The sequence below is a fragment of the Pseudopipra pipra genome, chromosome 2 (assembly GCF_036250125.1).
Source record: "Pseudopipra pipra isolate bDixPip1 chromosome 2, bDixPip1.hap1, whole genome shotgun sequence".
NCBI lineage: Eukaryota > Metazoa > Chordata > Aves > Passeriformes > Pipridae > Pseudopipra > Pseudopipra pipra.
In genome coordinates, this window is record NC_087550.1 from 69,472,858 (window position 1) to 69,497,541 (window position 24,684).

Sequence of the window (24,684 nt, forward strand, 5' to 3'; positions counted from 1 at the left end):
AAGCAATCTATGAAATTTCTGAATATAAGCAAACAACCTTTTTTTTTAATAAATTATGATGAACTTGCTATATTTGTACAGTCAAATGGTTCAAGCACTTAGCCTTGCTTTTGTAAGTAGTTACACATCACTTAGGAGCCACCTGCATGACAACAGATTGACACTAGCTCATTCTACCCAAGATCTTAGTCTGCTTTGCTCTGGAAGCAATTAAACTACTTTTGCTTGAGCTTGGAGCACACGGATGTCTGCAGCTCATGGCTTTCTACACTCAACCTTGTAGACATCCTTAATGCTTATTCAAATAATTGAGCACTATTTAATGAATTCCAGATTATAATAAATCTTTCTAACTATACAACTAAAAGATACACAAAGATTTAAAAGCCTTTTAAAACATGTTTATAAAACTTAACGAAGTCAGTTAAAAAGGGGTGATTTAGATCCACTTAACATTGAGTTGACATATGCTTAAAGAAACTCTGAGTGTTAAGATACTGATTTTACATATAAATTCTGCTTTTCATCCTGAAACACTCCCAAATACTCTAAACTGACAATGGATTTGGAAGGCTCCCATTTTCTAGTATTGAAATGCAGTCTCCTCCAGTGCAAGACACAGCAGATGTCTCCCTGCAAAGTGTGAAACTGCAGAACAGGGCAGTATGCTCTGCTAACTCATGCATTGACAGGAAGAGAGAAGAACAGAGGAAACAGATTTTAATTTGTAATTATTTAATTTGGAATTTGGCCAAAACCCCATAGTTGGCAGTCCTGCTCTTGTGTAGGAGTGTCATGAAATGTGATTCTACTGAGAGTTTTGCAACTCATTGGGAAGACTGGAGTAATCATGGTCAGACCTTGAACAGTTGGAAAATTTGGTTACTTCTATGAAAGCTGTAAGTTCTTCAGTTCAGGAAAAAGCACAGAAGTCTCAGTAAATTACATGTACTCAAAATTTCTGGTATTTTTACTCCCAACTATACCTTCTCTAGTTTTTTCTTCTGCATCTTTTATGTTGTGACCAATATATTTGCTTACGTAATATATGTATATTTGTGTATGTACGTACACACAGAGATAAAAATGCATTATGCATAGATATGTTTATAAATACAGTAATTGAAAGGTATTTGACTTGTATACTAAGTATTACAATACCAATTTATTCTGTCAACTAAAAATAATTTGATTTCACTCATAAACTGAGTATATACATAAACAAATATTAAATGACCTCACCTATATGTGACAAATAGATCTTCCTATGAAGACATTTGTAAGTGAAATACATCAACTAAAGTATGAACGCTTTTATAAAGGTCAAATGCTTCTAAGATACTTAATAATGAGTTGCAAATATTAAGGAGCTTGCCATATTATTTGTCTGTTTGTTCTTTGAAATTTTGTCAAACAAATTTAACAAGATTGTTTTAGTAGTTAGTTCAACAGGAAGGATCTTCATAACCTATGGAGGTGCTTGAAGTAGAGCATTAATTTCACAGTCTTTCCATCTCCTATGAAAATATGAAGTTCTAAATTTTTTTTGAAAATACTATTTTTCTGTTGTCATAAAATGGCCAGGAAAGTTACAAAATTTGATTCTATGAAGAATTTTAAATTATAAATTCTTAAAATGACAAAATTATAAAATTATTTCATAACCAATTATCTTTGGAACTTATTAATACCAGTTAATAAAGGTTTAGACATATTTTCATTACAATTCATAATATAGCCATGCAGTGTGAGTAGTACATGATTTGTCAGTATTTCAAATTTTTATATCCACTTCAGAAAACAATAAAAATATTTCTGTCAGTGAACAGTTGTCTTTATTATTAATGCTAATGAACACATAATTTAAAAATGCAAAAGACTAGTCCAATAGTTAGGCAGACATTCATAATTTGCATGTGTGACATACATAGCTTACATTAGTCATATTCTGGCATGAATTAATGTAAAATTGTTTACAAGTCTAATAAAAAGTCTTCAAAAATCAAACATCAAAGTTATAGAACACATTAAAAGTGGCATGTTCAGATTTTTTTAAGAAGTCAGTAACTACATTTTGTTCAGATTGATATGGTTTTTAAAAAATTCTTGATTTCATTGTAAACTTTTTCAGATAAAACTAATGAAAAACATTCTGTATACTACACGTTATATTACAAATATGCAATATAACTCGTATAAATATGCATCAAAAGTGTATGCACCTGGTTACTGTAGGTGTCAAGTATTCGATTACAGCAGAAGATTCCTGCTACATCTATGCTAGTACATTAAGAAGACCAATGGGGCCAAACCTGTAGGACGTGCTACCTGCTGCAGGTGCATTTCAGGGAAAAGCTTCCGGTATCTTTGGCAAACTCCAGTCTGGTTCTGTGAACACCCATTAGTAATTACGATGTTTGTTACAGTTTCGTTTATGAAAAAAAAAAGGAAAGAAGAAAAATCCAGTTCGCCCCTGAATTCTGGCATCTCACAGCTCAAACTAAAACTTACCAAATCCCCCAGTTTTGGTTTTGTCAGCTTGGCATGTTTCTTTCCTGCCCCTTCAAAGGCTGAGCATGTGTTGGGAAGACGTGAGCATCTTGGGGATTTATCATTAACCTTTTTCCTGATAGCTTCAAATGAGACCCATTGTCTGACTCCCTGGGTTTCACCACTGATCTGTTTCTTCAGGGTAAACAGACTTATGAGCGACTCACACAAACTGGGAAATGAAGGTCATGAAAAAGTAAAATGGCAACAAATGCTTGCCCCCATTCCGCTCACCCAAGAGCAAAACCAGTAGAAGCGATTTCTGGAGGATATGGTTTGCGAAGAAAGTATGGTTACCCTAATTTTTTATCAGTGTTTCAGGTTTTACTGGGTTTCAGGATTTGACTCCCACTTTTTTCCAGGGCACTCCTCTAGGGTGACTATAGGGGATGTGAAGTTTTATGGCAATACTGAAGTCAGAGTTGAGATATCCACTGATAGATATCATCTAAATATTGATGTGTTTTCCATATTACTGTTCTGAAAAATTTTGATGCAAGCCTTACATGCCACAACATCCATAGCCTCGTGCTGAGGTGTATGACCTGACTACTTGCCACATCATACTTTAAAATTCCTTTCAGATACTACCTCCCACAATCAGGACACCCTTGGATTGTCACAAAGATTTCATGGAGGTTTAGGATACTGATTACTAAGGTAAAATATTAATTTCTGAAGGTTTTACTTTTTATTACAGTAGATTTTTTTTCTTGCTGATAGTTTTATTTTTCAAGAGAATGAAAGAGGACTGGATGGGGGCTGTGCCCTTTCATTGGTAAGGGTGATCTTTGGGACCTCCTTCACAGATAAATGAGAGTATATTAAAAAAACTGGCAAGACCAAACAGATGTCAGGGTTTTATTTAATGTTTTTAAGCTAGCAATTGCAAGCCAGTAAATCATGTGACTACTGCTGTTATATAACACAGTACTCTTACCACTGCTGACTGAGAAGAAAAATGACCAGCAGAACATATAAGGCTAATCTTGAGTCCTTCTGTTTCCTTTGGTCTTCTAATGCGTTCAGCAACTTGGCTTAGAAATTTAAACAGAGGTGCACAGCATGTACATGGAGAACTCTCGGGCCTTCTTGAGCAGACTCCAAGAACCCAGTGGTCAGAGCAGCAGGCTGCAGAAGAGTGCAGTAAAAAGTGAACCACTCTATGGACCAGACCCAGGCACAGGTTGCCATTTGGACCATCCTGCTCCACCAACACCAAAGTGCCAAATCTGCCCTTCTCAGGAGGGGTCAGAGCGAGCCAGTGTTTGAAAAACGTAAGCTACATGTATATGCATGTTGCTGAGAAAGTTCTAGTGTGTTCAGGAAACTATCAACAAGCTGCAGTTAATCTCCCCAGTGAAAGAGCCAAGACCGCAGTAGATAAAAAGTTAGCTGGGCTGTGAAGACTATGGCCTACCTGTAGAAGGCTGTAGGATCTTCAAAGAAATATGCAAAAAATGCTTCTTCATAGTGAGTGGTTGGTGAAGACCTTGGACCATAGGACAGGATAAAGGGAAAGGAAGTGAAGAGGCCAGGAGAGATATTAAGTAGAACATTTACTTGCAAGGTATCTCCTCTCTACAGGTGCTTCTGTTCCAAGCACAGGGAAACTTGAAACTACGTGCTAAAGGTGCTGGGACCACGAAAAAGACAAATCTACATGGATGCAGTAGGCCACCAAGTAAAGAGAAGGAAACCTAACTATTAGGAGCAAAACAGCAGTAGTATCAAACACATTTTGGGATGTACAGATACTGCAAACATCTAGTTATATATTTGACCAGTTACAGCATATTTAGTCTGATACTGTTTTCCACTGCTTTAAGAAAGGTAAATGAAAATATTCACAAAATTACACTGTCAGCATACAAAGGTATGATGCTTTTCAAATGGCATATTCCACCATCGAGTGCATACACTTCTAAATTAATGAACTAAAAGCTTCGTGACTTTTATTTGTGATGTCCCTAACATAAGAGAATTTGTGACTATATATGGGTGTGTAGAGAAGAGATTGAGATGGACATTTTGTGCAAAAACAAACAGAGCAAAGATAAGCACAGTTGTTCCAATAAACATCGGACAATTTTGCAATGCATATGCAAGTCTGAACTCTTTTCAACTAGCTATATAAAACCATTCCCCTCAAAAGCTTTGATATTTAGTTCTGAATTGCTTACTTCTTTTTATATCTCTGTTACTTTTTAATAATTGAGACCCCCCAGAAGAAAAAAGGCCAGACATCTTTTTGTAATGAATCAAAACTACAAATATTTTATTGGTAATTTAGTATGTTTACACTGCCTGAACCACAGAAGTTCCTATTTTAAGTGAACACAGAAAATGAAATATAGAATTATTTTACACAGCTATACAGAACAGTATTAAAAGATCCTTTAAACATTATTTCAGTTCATACGACATTTTCTTGCTAAGCCACTTATGTGTTGATTAAGAGCTGTTTGGGACACAGCTCACAGCAGATGCTCCGTAACTGTCAAATTTTGCATTTGATTCTCTGAGTTGTAGTACCAGTGTTTCCATTCAGTTTAGGCAGAATTCAGAGCAGCTGGGGAACTAAAATCAAACTACTCTCTGAAGGCCAAAACCCAGAGTTGTGATGTAGTTTCTTGTAAGTTTTTTTCATCTTGAGCCATTCTGTATCAACTCGTCAGACCACTGGGACAGATGACTCTTACTCTGTCATACCACTCTCTGCAAGCACATCGAACTCCTATAAAGAAGGCTGTGCCTCTCTGCAGTTGTTATGCTACCCCTGTTTGGGGCTTAGAGAGCCTTAGACTGGGTGTTTTATCCCACAAGCTTATTTTACCCTCTTTTCCCACCTTTCCTAATCAACACCTTAAAAAAAGAAGTTAAGCTTTTTTTAGTTCAGGGCAGCAAATGTCATCTAGGTTTTTCCAAGAGCTATGTTCTATGTCCCTAGTTCTGCTCCAGCTGAATTGAATGGTTAAACATTCACTGATTTCAGTGAATGGAGGCATAGACCTATACTGAGGATTTCAGAAAACACCTGTATTGAGTATTAAGATATTTAATCTTAGCTAGAACTGTATAGGAGCAGAAGTTTTGAAATTTTTCATTATGGGAAATGAGAACGTCACTAAAAATACTGCTTTGAATAATACTGAAAAAAGGACAAAAAGTGCACTAATATTTGTATATTTAATTTGTATATTAAAGGGGGCAGTATACATTGTCTTTATTTGTAAAACCTAAATATCTGACTTAGCAGGACTTGTCTTAACTAAGTATTAGTCCAGGAAAAAATGAAAAGTATGTTACACAATTGCCAATAGAACAGCTATATTTTAAATAAAAATAACAATAATATAAATGTACAATATTGTAACGATATAATTTGATGAAAATAACACTGATCAGTATCAAACTTAGGATTTAACTGATTATCCATCCTTAACAGATGAAATGCATTTCACAGAAATAGATGCAGGTAGGGTGAAGTGAAGTAATATTCACAGCTTACTGTGAGAAAGTTACCATGAAAGTTAAGGTAAAAATGTAAAGAACAAAACTTAGAACAGAATTATATTTATAAAAGTTCAGCATTATAGCAGTTGAGTGCATTTGCTGCAGAAAGGTGGTAACAGCAACCTAATGGTAAACAACATACATGCTTGCACACAGTACTCACACACCCACACCCACACACCCATGTGCCCATGGTCAAATGCATGTGCATAGGTTCTCCTCAGCTTGATTATACAAGCATACACTTAATAGCTTTTGATGGGGGCAACACCACAACTGGGGTTCACCTCCCCCGTTATTAGCTGTCTGCAAGGTAGCTGTAGCTACCTAAAGTCAGAAAACCATCAAAGTTAATATCATCAGTTGAACATTTTAATGAAAGCTGTTTTCATGCAGAGCATATTTAAAGCACTTTATTAAAAAATCTGAAGTTAATCAAAATTGGAAAACAAGGTAAAAATCCTTACATGAGAAATTTGGAAATTTAAAATAAAAAAGTTCCTGAGTTTTGATAAATATTTGTATTATAATAAAATACCAAGCCTATTGAAAACATGTATTTTATAAAAGCACGTTGTATGACAATTTTTCCTGAAAAACTCATGCTTTAGTGCATGAAATACATTAATAAGTCTTTGGGGACATCTGTAACAAATTAATAGGAAACAAAAAGCCAAAGAATGACCTGTCATGTATGTACAAAATGTGCATTGCTCCTGGCAACACACACCATGTTTACGACAGGCATCTTTATCTTTCTGTTTGCTTACAGGGTCCTGCCCATATCTTAATACTTTACAATTAATTATGTTTCTCTAAACTATTTACAGATGCAGAAACTAATCACACGTCTTCTTAAGCCCATAAATATGGAACTAGAGAAGTAGAACATATTTTAAAACAGTATGAAGATGAGCATGCTACATAGTACTGTTCTCTAGAAGTACAGTTCATGAATTATTTTCTTTATTAAGATTTAAATCTAAATGAAAATAGCAGTTCCAATTCTCTCTCTGTTTTCCTTGGTTAATTTTTTTTCCACCTGATCTTTCCAAAGCATTTTTCCCCAAGACAGTATTTGGATTGCAAAAACAGTTGTAAATTGCTGTAAAAGTATCTCCAGTAAAGAACCATCAGGCTCTCAAATGCCCATTTTTTACATGGAATACAATCAATTTGTTTTCAGCTAAAAATAGCTGAAATATCAGCCATTGTTTGTATGTTTCTAGTAGTTACAGTTTTTTGGTTTTGGTGTGTTTTTCTCTCTTTTGCTATGAGTAAACACAAATACTCACACCCACAGTGCTGCCAAATGCCCTAAACATGCACAGTGGTTACAGAATGGTATCTATAGAATCCTTGGGAGGTTCCTTCTAACAATAATAGGTAAAAACAATCATCAAAGTAAAATGCACTTTTGACTTCACTGCATCCTTTAATATTTTCAGTAGCTATCTCTATAGAATCCCTGATAAAAATTCTACTTTTTTTTACATTTAAACATCTATTAAAAAATATTTAATGCTTTTTAAAAAAAAACTCACAATAGTGATGGTGGTTAATCTGCTTTATAAAAGATAATACATTGAGTTATATATAATAATGGCTTTGATCCAATTAACTTTATATTATACTACTTAGTAATTACTGTGACTTCAGTTCCTACAACTGTTACAGAGAATACAAATGATCATTTAATGTACAGGAAGTGGGGATCATTTGGAAGTGCTGATTCAGAAGTATTCAAGTGCTAACAATGACTCCTTCTTTCTATGCTTTTCTTCGTGTTCCATAAATGACGATTTCATAAATGTCCGTGATTTTCAATGTGACACAGTTTTAGGGCAATTTTTTCACGCTCTTTTTTTGTGCAAATACAAAACTATATATTTTTGAACATTACCATCTTGTTAAAAGTAATTGCCACTTTTACTTAAAAAGGCACCAACTTTAATGTAAGAGAATATATCTTTTATGCTTGTTTTATGAAGAGCTGTACTTGTTACTGGAGCGGAAATTATCATATCCGTGATCATTAGCTTTGAACTTTAAACAGGACTGCCTTTCCTCCAGGGACAACAGATCTTTAGATTGGCACCAGCAACACAAGCATGACTGTTAAAACAAAAGGAATAAACATATTACATCACCTTGTTTTGCACGTGTGGCAAACTGCACTGAAAAGCTGCCCTTCTTCAGGGGTACAGTAGGAAATGGCAAATGTACAAGTTGCTGTTTTGGGATTACAGTGTAAGCAAAGAAATGGGGTTAATCTCTGAGTTGCTCAAATGGCCACTACTAACTACTGGGATGCCCCATTAGCAACTTGAGTACTGGAGAGCAGGAGGAGTTATACTGAGTTATATCTGATAGCAGCCACACACGTACCCTTTCAAATCTGGTCTGCAATTCTAAATGCACCTGAAAATAAAATTAAGACTCCTTGTTGTCCTTTCTTTGATAATCTTTCTTGGGAAAAAATGTATGAGCATCTATACTTTCTAAGCAAGATGTTGTATTTAGCTCATTTTTTGAGGTGCAAAAACGAAAAGTAGAAGAATGGTGAAAATCTACATAAATTCATACATTTACTAGGTGTACTTGCAGAACTTTTAATGACCTTTGATGCTACTCTCTGGTCTTTGGGTGCTGGAAGTATTCCTCACACCCACTTACTTCCACACTCAGGATGCTAGAGACCTCTTACATGTTCTCAGCTCCAGTGACTCTTTCAGGGAGCCAGCAGCGTAGAGAGGGAAGACAAGACCAACACTAAAACATCTGCAACATGTGCTATCACAATTATGTGGGAAATACATTAACTTTACTAGATGCAGGGCTGGCTAGCTTCTGGTTGAAAGATATAGCCAGTAAGGAATTTACACAGCCAGGCAATAAACCTGGCAGTGGTCAGTGGTTAAATGTTTGTCAAGAAAAGAAAAATCTGAGAATTTGTCAATGTAAAAATTCTGATACAATGTCTGAAGATGGTAAGAGGCCACAAAAAAAGTCCAAATCTGGTCATTTTCCAAGCAGACATGAAGGCTGAAGGTCCACGTGCAATCTAGAGCCTCAAATCCTGTGTGGAGAATTAGTGCCCGGGTATATTTAGTCAGACTAGGGCAAAACTGTGAACAGGTCTGTCTCATAAAATGTTGGCATTGCAAAGGGACGAGTGGATACTCGCACCCTCTGCCTTACAAAACTGATTTAAGTGCTCAGGCAGGAGGGGGGAACCCAGGGTCAGTGCCCTCCCAAATGGGTTGCAGAGGATATGGCTACGTGAATCTCTGCAGCGCGGTCTGAGTCTGCTTCGTCAGGGCTCTGGAAGTGGCTGAGTGCCAACTTCAGTCAGGAAGTGATGTAGCACTGATTAGCATGGTGCTGAGAGGGTTTATTATACACTCTGCTCTTTTGCTTTCTCTTTTTGTTCCCATTAAACCTTAATTCCTTTCTATGTAGCTTCAGCAGGACAGGGAGAGAACACTTACCACAACCCAGTTAAAATTTCAAGTCAAATTTAATGACCATTTGAAACAGTCTGTTCATGTTAGGGAATGAATTTTACTGTTGACATCATCTTTTAACAAAAGGAGCAGCTCCCAGCAGCCTCTTACCTTAAAGCAGTTTTGGAATCTTTTGCTCACCAAATACAGGGCTATCGGATTGATGCAGGAATTCAGTGAAGCCATGTTAATACCGATGTAGTCCATCACAAGAAAAAAGCTGTGTGGAAATTAAAGTGAGACACTTCTCTTAAAAAGCTTAGTAGAGGTTTACAACTATGAAAATTGGTCTCAGCTTCACTCAATCAAGATTAACTATTAAATGTAATAGTAAGGAGTCTTAAATCAGCAGGATTAGCTCATGGTGAACACAGTTGTGGTCAACATTAAAGTCTGAATCAGTAGACTGTTCTCGTGAAAGTAAATTCAGAAGATCCAACCACCTTAATTTGTGGAAGAAAATGTTCATGAAGTTTTTCTGCACAAACTGAATCCTAGCTGTTCTGTTGAAAGGGAAAACAGGGACAGAAATCCCTCTTCCACTCTCGAGACAGTAGTACAGTCCCAAAAAGGTTCAGGAGTAAGACAGGGAAAAGTGAGGGAATTTCTCACAACTTTCTTTCTCTGCTACTGGAGTGAAAGCAGAGGGTCCTGGATGAAGAAGCAGGGACAACTTCAGAACTAACACAGAACTAAGTTAGTTCATTAGAAAATCCAGATATGCATATGGAGAATGCTAGCATGTTTAAGCATTTTATTTTTGCAGTCTCACCTTAAAAGTTCACATCTGTTGGGGTCCTTCTGATCATAAATAGTGAGTTTTAATATTCTGCTTAAGTGAAGTGGAAGCCAACACAAGGCAAAAACAAGTACCAGACAGAACACAGTTTTGGCCACCTCACGTCTCTGAGAAAGAAAATTGGACAGAATAGTGTTATAGTTTCTGATTCTCTCTGGATTGTTGTTGTTTTCTAATATCCAAATGTTTAATAAACAAGATAAAAAAGCTTATCAAAACAGGAGTTACGAGAACATCAAATACCTTATTTTCTTGGAATATGTACTTAATCTTTTCTATTGTTTCAGATGTCTTGCACTGATTCACTGTATCTCTTACTCCAAAAAGTATGAGTAATAATATGAAAAACCAAGGTCATGAAAACAGTAATTTAAATTAAAATTAAGAACATATTTGTCTTCCCAATCACTTTCAAATACCAGTTTGCTTTCAATTGCATTTTCTTGTGCTTTGATCTCAGGTCTTATTTTAAATGCCCTAAGACATTTCAATTACAGCTTTAACAAGGTAAGAGGAAAGGAGCATATTTATGCATTATAGTACAACTGTAGTTTAATTTTAGTGATGTATGATGTTTGTGTCTGATGCACTAATAACTTGGAATGTATGCTGGAATGTGTTTTGTTCTGCTAACATTTACTGCTAACCTCACTAGAGTTTAGAAATAACTTGCTTCAAAATAATTAACAGTTTCATAGCACCACCTTCTAGACTATAGCATACCTTCAGTTTGCATTACAAAATACCCAGCTCTAATTATTGTAAAGAAGAAATAAAAACTATAAAACCTGAAGCATTAAAACCAAACAAGAAAGAACAAATCCTGTAACTATCAGTTAAAATCTTAGGTTTCTGAGGGCTCTGATGCATACACATGTATATGAGTTCAGCAGCACCACTACTAGGAAACTTCTCTTTACTAGTAATCATACAGGAAGAGAAAAATGATGTGTCAGTAAAGTCAGTAAAGGCGTTATTGTTATCCTGTCTACAGTCAGCAGAGTTGTCAGGGATAAATGTTTACCTGTTTTAAGTGGTCATTTAAAGCAATCTGCATCCCACTTTTCTTTCGTAACATCTCACAAGTCATGAGAGTATAGAAAAACGCTGTGATAGCCAATGGCAAACAGAAGTAAAAGCTGAACAGCCACCAGTCTTTAGCTTGCTTGTAAAACTAAAATGAAAAAGAACCAAAGCAAAAACATTGTTAGGAGTTGAATGCTGAGCATTTTGCTAAGTGTGCTATAACTAGTTCATCAGTCTGTCCTGAAAAGCATCTCTGTAAGGTGTACATTACAGACGAGAAAACAGGACAACAGGTTCAAAGTTCATAAAAAGTCAAACGTTTCCGAATGCTCTTTTTAAACCAATATATTTAAGAATTGCCAGTATTTCATATGAATGCTCTTTTTAACCAATATTCTTCAGAAATGTCAGTATTTCATTTAAGCATTATATTCACCTACATGTCACATACACCCGTGCACATTACAATCCACACAACACTAAGAAGATCCAAGGAACTGCTCCAGAGATTTTATAAATGACAGTGTATTACCATCATAAAGGATGTTTTCTGTGTGGGGTGGAGCAAGCAGATTCTAAGATCCTTTCCTCTATACTCCATCGTAATCATGTCAAATGCAATAGCTTCTGGAACAGCCAGTATCACTGATATAATCCAGATCAGTACAATTTCAACAGCAGTCCACTTCGGCACTCCAATTCCTTTAATGCGACTCCAAGAAGCAACTGCTCGGTACCTGAAGCAACAGCACACATTTACAAATTAAAAATATGAGAAAACCCACCTGATTTAATGGCTTAAACTCATCTTCTATTATATCAGCTGAGTGGAAAGGTGAATATGAGCCAGTGCCCGTATAGAAAGGAAATTATAGAGTTTGATGAAAAATGGGTCTCACCTATCTATACTGAGGGCACACAAACTCAACACTGTGATGCCCACCGATGCCTTTTGAATGAAAGGTACTAATTTGCACATTTCCACACCAAAGGGCCAGTCCTCTGCAAGCAGCTGTGAAAAGAAAACAACAATTAAAGGTGAAATATTAAAAAAAAAAAAAAATCCCCAAACTGAAACATGGAGTTTTGTCTAGACTGTTTTTCTTTTCCACCATGTCTTGCCCTGTGAAGACACACTGAGTTGGGTTTGTTCAGACTGGAGAAGAGAAGGGTGGTAAGGCACTGGAACAGGTTGTTCAGAGATATTGTGGATGCCCCATTCCTGGAAGTGTTCAAAACCAGGTTAGACAGGCCATGAGCAACCTGGTCTAGTGGAAGATGTTCCTGCCCATGGCAGAGCATTGGAACTATATGACCTTTTAAGGTCCCTTCCAACTCAAACCATTCTATGATTCTATGTAAAACTTAGTCAAGAAGAACCTTTTCACAAGGGACTCTCTGAGGTGTGTGTCCTAAAAACTGGACAGTAGCTTCAGTTACTCCTTGGAGGGGCAAGGATATGAATTAAGGCTTAGTCCTGACTTCTTAAGCCCACAAACTCCACTCTTTTTGCTTTTATCTTCATCATCTCACTGTGATGCACCTGGGCAGGTGAAGATCTTCCTCATGTGTATTGGCTTTATCTCCCCTGAGCGTTCATTGCTTTTCATACATGTTCCAAGTAACTCATCATTTACTAGAAATACAGAAAATTACTTCAGGCTGATCCGAACAGGGACAAAGCCAAAAAGTGCACATCTGGGATGGGATTTATTTGAAGCTTAGTGTCTAGGCTCCATCAGCTGAGAAATCAGGCAACAGTGGAGAGAAAATGTATCCCCCATAGTTTTTAGCTGATCATCTGATAACAAACAAAGAGGCCCACTGGACACACAGGGAGCCTAAACAGTTAGTTTGATCTAAATGTTTCACAGCAGGTAAAGACAGACCAGACGAATCTCTCACTAAAGATCTTTATTGACTAGTTTTCCAATGATTCTGTATTACAATACCAAAAGGACTATCTGCACATTCGACATACCTATAAGTGCAACGGAATAAAAAAAGCAGCACAATGAATTTCAGGTTGGTTCAATTACACTTTGAGTCATACACTTTAATGGAAATCTTGTCACATACCCAACTGTACATTTTATGTGATTTAGGAGGTAAGACTTACTGGACACGGGAAGCACCTTCCTCACAGCTGATGCTATGGTCTGTTTGACTGCAGCTTCAGTTTAGAAATATTTAATCTTTGAACTCTGCTGTGAGCTGCTCTAATGCCTCAAATACACCACAGCCAAATCTTCCAGGTCTCATAAAAACAAGACTCTCCAGAACAAGGGTTATGCCAAGAAATAGAGATGCATTGTTATACATAAGAGTAAGGTTTCTGAGTTTCTGTAAGTAGTTAATCTAAGCCCATTTATGTTTTCATAACTTTCTTCAAATGAGGCCTTTTGGATCTGCTGCAGATAGAGGGCTACAAAATGCAAAAGGAGAGGGAAGAAGAATGATGACTACACAAAAGAGACTGAAAAATCTTTTCCTTGGCTCAAGTCTCTTCAAACATCTCATTTAATAGTGTTTTAAGAAAAGAAGAAATAGCTCATCATACTGTGTAGATTTTGTTGGGTACCAAAATGAGGGTATGAATGCTCTACTGACCATTCTGGACAGTCTGGATTGATGGGCCAAGGACAACTGTATGAAGTTCCACAAGACCAAGTGGCAAGTCCTGCCCTTGGGTCACAACAGCCCCATGCAGCACTACAGCCCTGGGGAACAGTACCTGACTGGAAAGTGGCTGGAAAGATCTGGCAGAAAAGGACATGGAGGTGCTGGTCAACAGCTGGCTGAACACAAGCCAGTAGTATGCCCAGGTGGTCAAGAAGCCCAAAGGCATCCTGGCTTCTATCAGAAGGACTAGAGCACTAATCATCCCCCTGTACTCAGCCTGGTGAAGCTGCATCTTGAGTCCTATGTCAAGTTCTGGGCTCCTCACAGCAAGAAGGACATTGAGGTGCTGGAGCATGTCCGGAGAAAGACAACGGAGCTGGTGAAGTGTCTAGAGAGTAAGTCATATGAGGAGTGGGTGAGGGAGCTGGGGTTGTTTAGCCTGGAGAAAAGGAGGCTGCGGTGAGACCTTATTGCTCTCTACAACTATCTGAAAGGAGGCCGTAGTGAGTTGGGGGTTGGTCTCTTCTCCAAGTAAGAAGCAACAGGAGAAGAGGAAGTGGCCTCAAGTTGCACTAGGGAAGGTTTAGATTGGGTATTCAGAAAATTCTTTGCTGAAAGGGTTGTCAGGCTTTGGAACAGGTTGCCTAGGGAAACATTCAAAAAACACGTACATGTGGCACTTGGGGACATGGTTTAGTGGAGAACGTAGTAGTGCAAGGTTGATGGTTGGACTTAGTGGTCTTAGGGGTCTTTTCCAACCTTAACAATTCCATGATTCTGTAACTGAAGACCGACACAGAGTTGCCTGCTCACATCGGTTTGGTTCAGCAAAGTCCTTACGCACAAATAACATATACATATGCATCTAAGGATAAACACTTACATGGTCCACAAGAGTTTTTTGAAAAGCCCTGACATAATTTAAGTATCATTTTATTTGAACACAAAGGGAGTTAAGTACATTTCATGACAATGGGCTTTTGGAAATCTATGAAGTGCCCACCAGTATTTTCAGATACCAGAATGCCTCCAAATACCTGCTTTAGCCCTGTGCTGTGATGGACTGTTTAAAAGAATAGCAGAGAAACTGCAACATGGCCCAGCTTTGATTTATTTCCTCAATGATCTACTTAAGTAAGACAAAGAACATGATGCCTCTGCAGAAATGAACCAGAAAGATAAATTCTAGGGATTTATGTTTCTTGAGAATTTTATGGAAAGTAATAAAGTAGCAGAAGCAGGGATGAGGTTGTAATAACTATAAAGTATCTTTTTCTTATGTGATGTGGGAAAATAACTCAGTCTGCAATTAAAGTATTTTCAGCAAAGCCTCTCCCTGACACTTCTCCTGAATTGCTGTGAGGGGGTGACAGGAACAATCACTATTAAAACTGCAATGTGAATAATTACAGGTGTTCTAAATGTTCACTCTACAGAATCAAATGACACCTGAACTAATTTAATTTCTATAAATCAGGCAGTGAACCTCCAGCCTATCACATCTAGTTGCTCTAGAAATCAAGGACTAGGTAGCAAGTATATTGTATACTTGTTTATGGTACCTCTTGTACATGTGTGTATATTAGATGAGAGATGACTGATTAAAAAAGCAGTTCAAAAGAAAAATATTACTTTTCTTTGTAATTTAAATTCAGAACTTTGGTCAAATCTCTGTTGGCAGATTCTGTTGAAAACTTTTATCTACATCTAGCTGGTGTACATGCAAGACACTCCCCATCTCTTCTCCCTAAAATCACAGTATGATTATCACAATTCACTCCTATGTTGGAGATTTCCCTGAACTTATCTCTCAGGTGCAGACAGTCATACCTGTGCTCCAAGCTGACTGGATTGGAGCCAGCTCCAGTTTGGGACCCATGTAGCTGGATTATAAAGGGGTGGCACATGAGTGAACGCATTCGACTGAGAGAAAGGGTGCCTGGGTTTAGCATAACATCAAAATATTATATATATTACTTGCATTCAGCCAGCTTAAATCAGGGCAAAATGGACATGCAGCTGCTGTAGTGCACTCGGAAAACATGTCCTTTATCTCTTGCAGCTGATGGATTTTGAAATTTGAGCATTTTAATGCATGTCACAAGTTTCTCTACCATGGTATTGCAAATGGTTAATGATATGCTTTACACCAAAAGCTTGAAAACAGTAAGAAAGTAAAAGGAAAAAAAAGTAGAATGTTTTAATTGCTGAACTGTGTTTCCTTGGTTTCTGTTTGTTCTCTGTATTGCCATCTCCTCCAAACACTGCCTTAAAGTACAGTGAAGATCCAATGTAAAATATTCAGGAGCATCACATTTGTGGACAAGAGCAATGATTATTCTTAGTGAAGTACAGATGTAGTGTATTGCAATTTTGTATGAGTACAATGATTTTCTTATGATTCACAATAGGGTAGCTGTAAAAAGAGTGTCATTTTATAAATGATAAACAACTTAGAGCCATGAGATGAGATACTGCCAAGTGGCAGCAAAGAGGAAAATAATGTTGTGTTTTCATCAGTAAAATGCCAAGAGAAGTCTACCACTGGCTATATTCCGAGTGACCTTTTCCAGTTTCAAAGTTATGTGAAATCATACTTGAAAGAACCAATACATCTGATGCATTCCTAATCAACACTTTCTCAGATCAGACAGATCTGAGCCTAAACTGATACGCAAGCTGCACAGCTATGAAAGTAGCCCCAAGAGATGTTGTGACTCAGAGAGACACCTGCGAATCACAATTCCTGCTCTGCTTCCTCTTGGTTGTGTAAGAACTGAAAGATGTTCACAATCTGCTGCTGGAACACACCAGCATGCAAGCACAGTACGCTGCTCTCGAGGGCTCAGCTGCCGTGGTCACCAGCCAGAAGGCTGACACCATGGCTCCAACTGGTGACCCGCTGCAGTTGAGCAGGAAGAAGTGGCAAAGCGTGCGAATATTTACGTCAGTCTTCTAGTCCCGAGCAATGAATGCACATGGGAAATGCAGGGCAGGAATTTATATTTCCTCCTAGCTGTGTGCTCACAGCAAGTCCAGTTCACAGGAGAGTAGGATGTGATTTTCATCGCTATGAACTGCACTTATAAGGGAAATCAGATATGCAATGGTGCACCTAATTCACAAGCAACAGTTTTTCAATATATCTATGAAATGACTAGCAAATTTTCACCTGATATTTTTTATTTTTTTGACATGGGGAGGTCATGCAGATAAAGTATTTTTCAGTATTTTATAGGAGCGTTTTTCAAAACAGAAAATTTGCCCAGGAAATTAAGCTTATGGTAACGGATAAGTCAAACAACATTACAAAACTTATTAATATTCAGCTATAATTATGTTAGGGTGAGGATCTTCCCTCTAGACAAGAACATGTATTTCCCGCTTTCTAGTTAACTTGACTATCCAATAAACTATATCGGTCCCATAAACTGTAATTCTTAATATGAGGCATGCAATTAGTTTCTTGTATTTTTATTAGTAACTTCCCCTTAGAAACTTCATTTAAAAATACTTCATTAAGATAAAGTAACACTATAAGACATCTTGAAAATTACAGAAACCTCATAATGTGTTGTCAGAACATTTCTGCAATTTCACAACAACCCCAGTGAACAGACTGCATCAAAAGTAACCACTTAGAAAGCCATGCTGCTGTCAGATTGGGATATATAAGCACACGGTAGAAGCAAAAACCGAATCAGATGAAAACTTTTCAAATTTGTCACATGTATCTTTTAAGTGAATGTATGCACAACAAATGTATACATAATGAAAAAACTACTCCCCTAAGTTTATAAATCTATATTAGCATCATCTAACTTATTTCAGTTTGGAGATCCATCATGAAAATTACATATGTGTACTTTTAACAACATTCAGACATTTCCAGTAGTCCATACATCTGACTTCAGAGTAGATTGTTCCCACATAACTACAGAACCAAGTTACCTTGCCATTGCCTGCAGAATCCAGACAGGTTCCTCCACTGGACAATTCAGATCCTTTTTAAGTGCCTATAAACCGCACTTGTTCACCAAACAAACTTCTAGCTTGATACGGCCAGATATCAATAAACTTTGCATAAGAAATTCTGAGATGAACTTTGCAAGATCCCAAGTAAGTGGTTCAGAGGTTGAAAGAAAGGAAATGATGCATTTCTCCCAATTAAATGGCTGTTATCTTTAACATCAAAAGAACCAGTGGCCAAGAGTTCTAATATGGAATATTAGCAATGTTTTCTAAAGACAAGCACCTTGATTTTTTTTTTTGAAAGTTAGGTAAGGGTTGGCTTTATCATGATGCAGGTAATTGCATTACAAGAGTTAGTAAGATCATCACAAACAAATTTCCATGGAACTTGCCTTTTTCAGAGCATTGCTGGATTAACAAAGGAGCCAGTTTGTGTCCGCATGGGATATAGAGTCCCTAATCTGGTCTTTCTTGTATTTCCAGTGCTTGATAATGCTACATGTTAACCATAATTTTTATGTAATCCTTAGAATACATTACTGAAAAGAAATCAGTGCCTACAAAGCTGAGTCTGGCCTTTGATCATTAGCTTGGATAAAGACCAGATTTTTTTACTCCCTGGAAATTTTTTTATCCACTTTTCTATTGTGCTCTGAGAAAAAGGAACCTATGACAATATTACCAGGTAGATATTTTTGCTCAGTCATCTGTATCATAGCAAGTTGACAGAGTTCAGAAAGCCACACAATAATGCGCAGAGGATAGGTTGTTTTTGTTGTTAAAAATCCATGGGACATGACAATAAATTGGATTTCACATGAGAGAATAAATATCAGAAAATGAGAGAGTGAGGTGTTGTTTATGTATCAAAAGAGAAAGCATGTTTCTGTGCTATTTCATTATGGCTTTTTAAGCCTATGAGAAGCAAAGCTAATGTATGTTTGGAAATTTCAGTCCTGATGTTTTGGTGCCTTATACACGGCACTTAGCAGCTTTATTGACTTGGGAAACTGAGCATAAGCCTTCCAGAACTGCAGATCTGTATTGTCAGGTGTACAAGCCACCATTGTCTTGTCTTCCAAAAATTAAGTGCAGAGAAGGACATAAAAAGCTCACTGACCAGCTACTCTTTCCTTCTGCTCCTTAATTGCTGTTTAAGGCCTCAAATTAACAAAGACATGCTAACTTAGTCTGTTTAGTGAAGCAGTTGACCAGGCACAGGACCACCTGCACATCCAATTAGTAACAATCTTGCAAAGTATCTACACTGCCACAACATTACATACTGCAGAACGATTGCCTCAGACTTTCATCTACTTGCCATTCTGCAGTTTGGAGGTTCAGCCGAAGCCAAACCACTTACCAATGCTGAAAAGCTCTGCCAGGTTCTGCATGCTGGAACTGAACACCCCTCAAGCCCTCATTTCATACCCAGTTGCCTGACTGTGTGACAGATTCCAGATACTTTCCATTTTCTACTGAAAGTATTGATTGATATTCAAATTTATGAAGTGCAATGGGCTAATTAGCATCTTATGCATTGGACTGCATTTGCCTCACAATCTAGATAACACCTGCTTTTCTTTAGATATGCTTGATTCAAGAGACATCAATTTTCATTTGTGTGGTTTTTTTCAGCTACTTACATATTTACTTTTGTAGTCACAGGGGATATCTTTTGCAGTTATCACTTTTAATACCTAATAAAAAGCTGCTTCTGGTGTGGATTCTGGATTGTGTCCTATGGGTCTGTCTGGAAAGCATTCACAGACACTTTCACACTTTCTAGGACAAGTGTTGTGGAGCCAACTGCTGGCATTTTATTAACACAAGAAATTCTCTCACTCTCTTTTTCATGCAGTTGCCTAAGTGGGGACCTGGCAATTCTACCCCTGGATCTGTTTCATCCCATCTTAAATGGTTTCAAATTGCAACTTTCAACTGTTAAGCATACTTGATTTACTAACCAAGCTTTTGCTGTGTGATAACAGCTAGTTTTTGATTGCATTTTCCCTCAAAATATTGCTCTGAGGATGGAATTAAATGGGATGTGGAATCAATAAAAAGTTAACAACTCAAACCACCCTCAAACTCTTGATTAAATAAACACAGTGTCTCATGGGGAGGGGTTGTTTGTTTTTGTAAACTTACATTTATTCAAAAGTCCTGTCTTAAACCAGTAAATATTTAATTCATTATTATAAGGGATAATATAAATTGATTATGGGCTCTTCATTAAGACGAGTAGCAGCATGGTAGATTTAGAACCTGAGAACTACTGTGCAGCCCCCAGCATTCTGAACAGCACCACAAAAATCCTGGACTTGCAGCTGGTGTAATATTTATCAGTTTGCAATCTGACCTTTTATTCCTCCCGCTCCAACCTACTCATAATGATATACTTGATGACATTCAATCGAGATAAAAACTGAGGTATATTATTGCATGCTACCAGTAATTAAATTTTGAGATAGTATCGCTGAGATTGCAAAGTCTTGTACTGAACAGCTGTTATTGATACAATCTTTTTGATTTTTCTGAGAATAGGTGAAAAAAACCTTTTTGTTCAGTGTATGTTATTACAAAAACACATTTTTAAAGCATGTTAAGGGTTTTTTGTTTTTCACCCTCATTGAGAAGAGTCACTCCTCTATCAAGAACTAAGATAAACAGTATAAATAAAGATATAATAGGTAAACAGTAGAGTATAAAAAACACTGAACTTCAAATCTAAGAACTGTCATGTAATCCAAATTAACTGGCTCATGAATTTAACACAGTGATGACATTCCCTGCATTGTAATACTTCAATACTTTAAAAGGCTGAAGATAAAGGATTCTTCTATTTCAGCAGCTTCTGAGAGTAATCATTATGGATTCAAAACCTAACCCTTTGACGTGGCTTTCTAAAGCTAAAAATAACAATTCCCTGTTTACAATCATATACAAAACTAAGAGAAGATGACAGATGAAGGCTATTTTGTCCACTTTATGAAGTAACTGATAGGTGCTTAGGGACCCAGACTGTAAACTTTCAAAGCAGAAGGAGCTATGTTATTTCCAGTATCTCTCGCAAGAGTACTGATTGCAGCTAGAGGTTGGATTCAACTTCAACTTATTCCTAAGGATAAATGGACTGCACAAGCTGGGTAGACAAGACAGGGGTTGTACTCCTTCCATGGCAAGTCTTATTACGTCAACGGACAGACTAATGAAGGTTCAAGAGGAGCAAGTTCCCTTTCGGCTGCCCATGCTGCAACACTGGGGGGAAAGCGTTCACGGCTCAGAAAAGCATCGTACCTCCCAACCGCTAGATGCATAAAGCCGCTCAGCTGAACGATCTTGGTTTCTTTGAAAAACCCCCATGCCAAAATCGACTGTACAGACGTGAAGCATCATGACCAAGCCTGCAGCAGCTGAGCAGGAGGAACCGAGCGGTACCCACAGGAAAGGAGCTTCTGTCTCCCCTCCAGTCTTTGCGGGAAAAGAAGGAAGTGACAAACGCATTTATTTTCTTTATCCCTGGGACAGCACCTGTTTCCAGGGGATTTTCGGAGCCTGGCCACCCCCATTCTGACCCTTCCCAGCCTGGAACGCTGAGATGCGACTGGGGCACAGAGAGGGTGCCATTTGCGACAACATCTGATCAAAATACCACCTTCGGGCGGTATTTGGCGTGAGGCGAAGTCCAAGGATGACTCCTAGACAGGAAGGGACGCGTCTCCCCTCGCCGTGACCACCGCACCCCCGCACCCGCTCCCGAATCCATCCCCGACCCCTCCTTACCTTGTAGACATTGATGGGGATGTCAATGATGATGTGGAGCAGGTCGCCCAAGGCCAGGCTGGCGATAAGAATGTTGGGGCCGTTCCTCATGCACTTGTTCTTGTAGATGATCCGCAGCAGCGTGGAGTTGCCGATGATGCCCAGGACGAAGACCAGGCAGGACACCACCGTGTTGATGTACTTGAAAGTCTCCTTGATCTCCGTCTGCCCCGTGCACATGGGGAGCGAGGCAGGGCGAGGCCGCCCTCCAGCCGCCCGCCCGCCCTTGGGTAGCGCGGCCGGGCGGGACGAGTTGTGCTCGGCGCCCCGCACTACGGGGGCCCCGGCCGTCGGGGCCGCGGCGTCGGCCGCCGCCGGAGCGCTCTGCCTGCCCGGGCCCGGCCGGCGCAGGGAACCGTCGCCCTCGGCGGCGGCGTGGCAGCTGAGGAGCAGCAAGAGGAGGAGGAGGGCGGCGGGCATGGCTCCGCGGCACGGCCGATTCCCCGCCGGGCGCCCGCCGCCGTCAGCGCCGACCTGCGCGGAGAGAGGGGACAGGGCGTCAGCTGCGGGGACACCGCGCCCGCCGCTCGCCGCCACCGCCCGGGGCCGAGCCGGGGCGCTGCCTGTCCCCGGGCGGTGGCGGCAGTGCGGGGGTGCAGCCGGCAGGGCAGCGCCGGGGCGAGCAGCCCCCTTCGGCTGGACCGGCTCGGCGTCGCCCCGCTCTGTGCCCCGCTCCTCTCCCGCTCACCTCGCCCAGCAGAGCCGAGCCGATCCTCCCCGCCCGCCGGCCAAGCGAGGGAAACGCGCTCCGCCGGCTGTCGCCGCGCTCCGCGCCCCGGCTGTCTGTCTGTCCTCGCCCGGGCCGGCTGCCGCCGCTCGACAGCGATTCCCAGGGAGCTCCCCGCCGAGGAGGCGGGAGGGACAGGCGCTTGTGGCAGAGCCCGGGGGCCGTCAGCCGCGCACCAGACCCCGTGGCTAAAGCCGCACCGGCGGGGCAGGCCCCCCCCTTTTCTAAAACATTCAGCCGCATCTGGCCCATCACTCACAGCCAGACCCCACCCGCGCCCTCCTCCCCCCGCGGAGCCCAGCCCAGCCCCCCCGCCCGCCAGCCCGCCGAGCTTCCCATCGCAGCGGTCAGGAGTGCCCCCCGGGCCAGAGGGCTCCCCACCTCGGTACCGACCGGACGACATGCCCTGAGACCTGACCTCTTGTTTTATACTAATCTGACTGTGGCAGCCTAAAGATGTAACTTTGCCGGCTTTGAAACAATTTTTCAGATCAGAAGGGTTGTTACAAGAGGTTTGGGCATTACTGAAGGAGAACTGGGAGAAAGAGGGCATTTCCCTGCTGTCCTCTCCGAGGCTAATTCCCAGTAGTGGGTATGGGGTTCTCCTCCCTACCGACAGCCCTCTTACACACCCCGAGGGGCACACACACTGGAGAACCTGCTTGTGCAACGCCTACAAGATTAGTGCCACGTTTTAAAGAGCTTCACAAACCGGGGTACTTTGTATACGCTTCTTACATCAGAAATGGTATTTTGACTCGCTCTGAAGTTGCAGTGATCCAGTTCGGTTTTCTGGTTGGTTGCCGCTTTGCGCAGCCTTAGCAAGGCATCTGATCTCAGCTAGCTCGTTCCAGTCGTTGCACCCTTCAGTGAAGCGTAAGGAAAGGCGCAGAGATTTGTACAGGATTCTCTGGAGACTAAGAACAGCCTCTGCAGGCTGGAGACAGTTGCATGTCTAACTAAAAAGAGCTGAATTTATAGGTGTTTTCTGGCACCTCTAATCTTATTTTTTTTTTCTTTAATCATGCTGGATGCTAAATCCTGCATATATACATGCTTCATTACAGAAGTGACCCACTGACCTATATTATTGACATACCCATAGGGGAAAACACTGAAAACTAAATGCTTTTCTCAGAAATTGGTGGGCTGATCTCATCTTTCCAACATCTCCTGCTAACGTTTTCTTGAGCTACTGTAGCAGACAGGCTTTTCTCATCCTCATTTAGCTCCCTCTTCACATATCAAATACCTTTTTTATTTAATCATTGTTGATCCATTTCCTAATTTATGTCACACTGATTTTTCATCCCATTTTAAATTGTAGTATTTGTGGAATAAAGACAACAAAGTCACTTCTAAACTGAACAAGGGTAGCTGGAAGCTGATTCCACACCAGCTGGAAGACTGATCTTTCCGGGTTCAAGCTTTTCAAGACTGTATTTTGCAGCGTGATTCATTTTGCAGGACTGATTCTTCTCCCAAAAGTATGAAGATTGAATTCAATATTATATTCTGAGCCCTGGGGATTTAAACAAAGTATTTTCAGTTTTCACTTCTGTATTTTCTCTATTTGCACTTCAGCAATCCATAAGTGAACAATGTTTTGCTAAATGCAGTATTGATTTGTATTAGAAAGTCTCACCAATTAACATAGCATTAACTTTTATCTCAAATACTTTTTTACTTGTAAGGTTCCTGCTAAGTCTCAAAGGCTTCTGTGCTGATCCTGACCATTAAGAAATAGATTGTGACTACATTGAGATATATTTGCTAACAATTTTGTTAGCACAATTCCACAAGATATGTTTGTTACTGTTCAGTAGCAACACCATTACTGCCACTTACTTCAGCTTCAGAAGTTTTAGTAATAGCAGTTTAGCTTCTGAAGTGTTTAACATTAGTATATACAGAACTTTGCGGTGGCTGCTGATACCTGAAACATATTACTCTCTAATATTTCACAAAATGAGTCTATGTGACAAGGCATCTAAGCTGTCTCTGGCTGCAACTAGCTTAATTTACCACCCTTTTTGCTGCTAGTAATTTTTTTTCAGATATTTGAAAAATAAAAAGAGCATATGCTGTGGGACAAGTCTGCTTAAATTAATGAAAATTAAAGGAAAACACAGTTTCACAGA

At 39.5% G+C, this 24,684-nt stretch overlaps 1 protein-coding gene across 3 annotated transcripts; it reads right to left on the bottom strand.

Moving 5' to 3' along the window:
* Positions 1–1,872: 1,872 nt before the first annotated feature.
* On the bottom strand, positions 1,873–22,801 carry EDNRB (endothelin receptor type B). Of its 3 annotated transcripts, none has more exons than XM_064645926.1 (8): positions 22,505–22,801; positions 21,778–22,290; positions 12,297–12,409; positions 11,930–12,134; positions 11,396–11,545; positions 10,345–10,478; positions 9,684–9,792; positions 1,873–3,681 (listed from the first exon to the last, which is right to left on the bottom strand). In XM_064645926.1, exons 1-8 carry the CDS (start codon positions 22,793–22,795, stop codon positions 3,589–3,591), a joined length of 1,608 nt encoding a protein of 535 aa, XP_064501996.1. In that variant the 5' UTR covers positions 22,796–22,801; the 3' UTR covers positions 1,873–3,588. The 3 variants fall into 3 exon arrangements, with proteins under 3 accessions (XP_064501996.1, XP_064501994.1, XP_064501995.1); XM_064645924.1 differs by lacking the exon at positions 1,873–3,681 and adding an exon at positions 4,799–8,181; XM_064645925.1 differs by lacking the exon at positions 1,873–3,681 and adding an exon at positions 8,188–8,487.
* Positions 22,802–24,684: the final 1,883 nt, after the last annotated feature.

What these genes read in the sequence shown, in the direction of transcription:
- EDNRB (XM_064645924.1), bottom strand. Translation starts at nt 22,795, where the DNA reads ATGGGCCAGATGCGGCTGAATGTTTTAGAAAAGGGGGGGGCCTGCCCC. An exon ending in TAAATGACCACTTAAAACAG is followed by an intron (nt 10,479 to 11,395) that starts GTAAACATTTAT and finishes TTTCTTTCTCAG; the next exon opens with AGACGTGAGGTGGCCAAAAC. An exon ending in AACAGATGTGAACTTTTAAG is followed by an intron (nt 9,793 to 10,344) that starts GTGAGACTGCAA and finishes ATTTCCACACAG; the next exon opens with CTTTTTTCTTGTGATGGACT.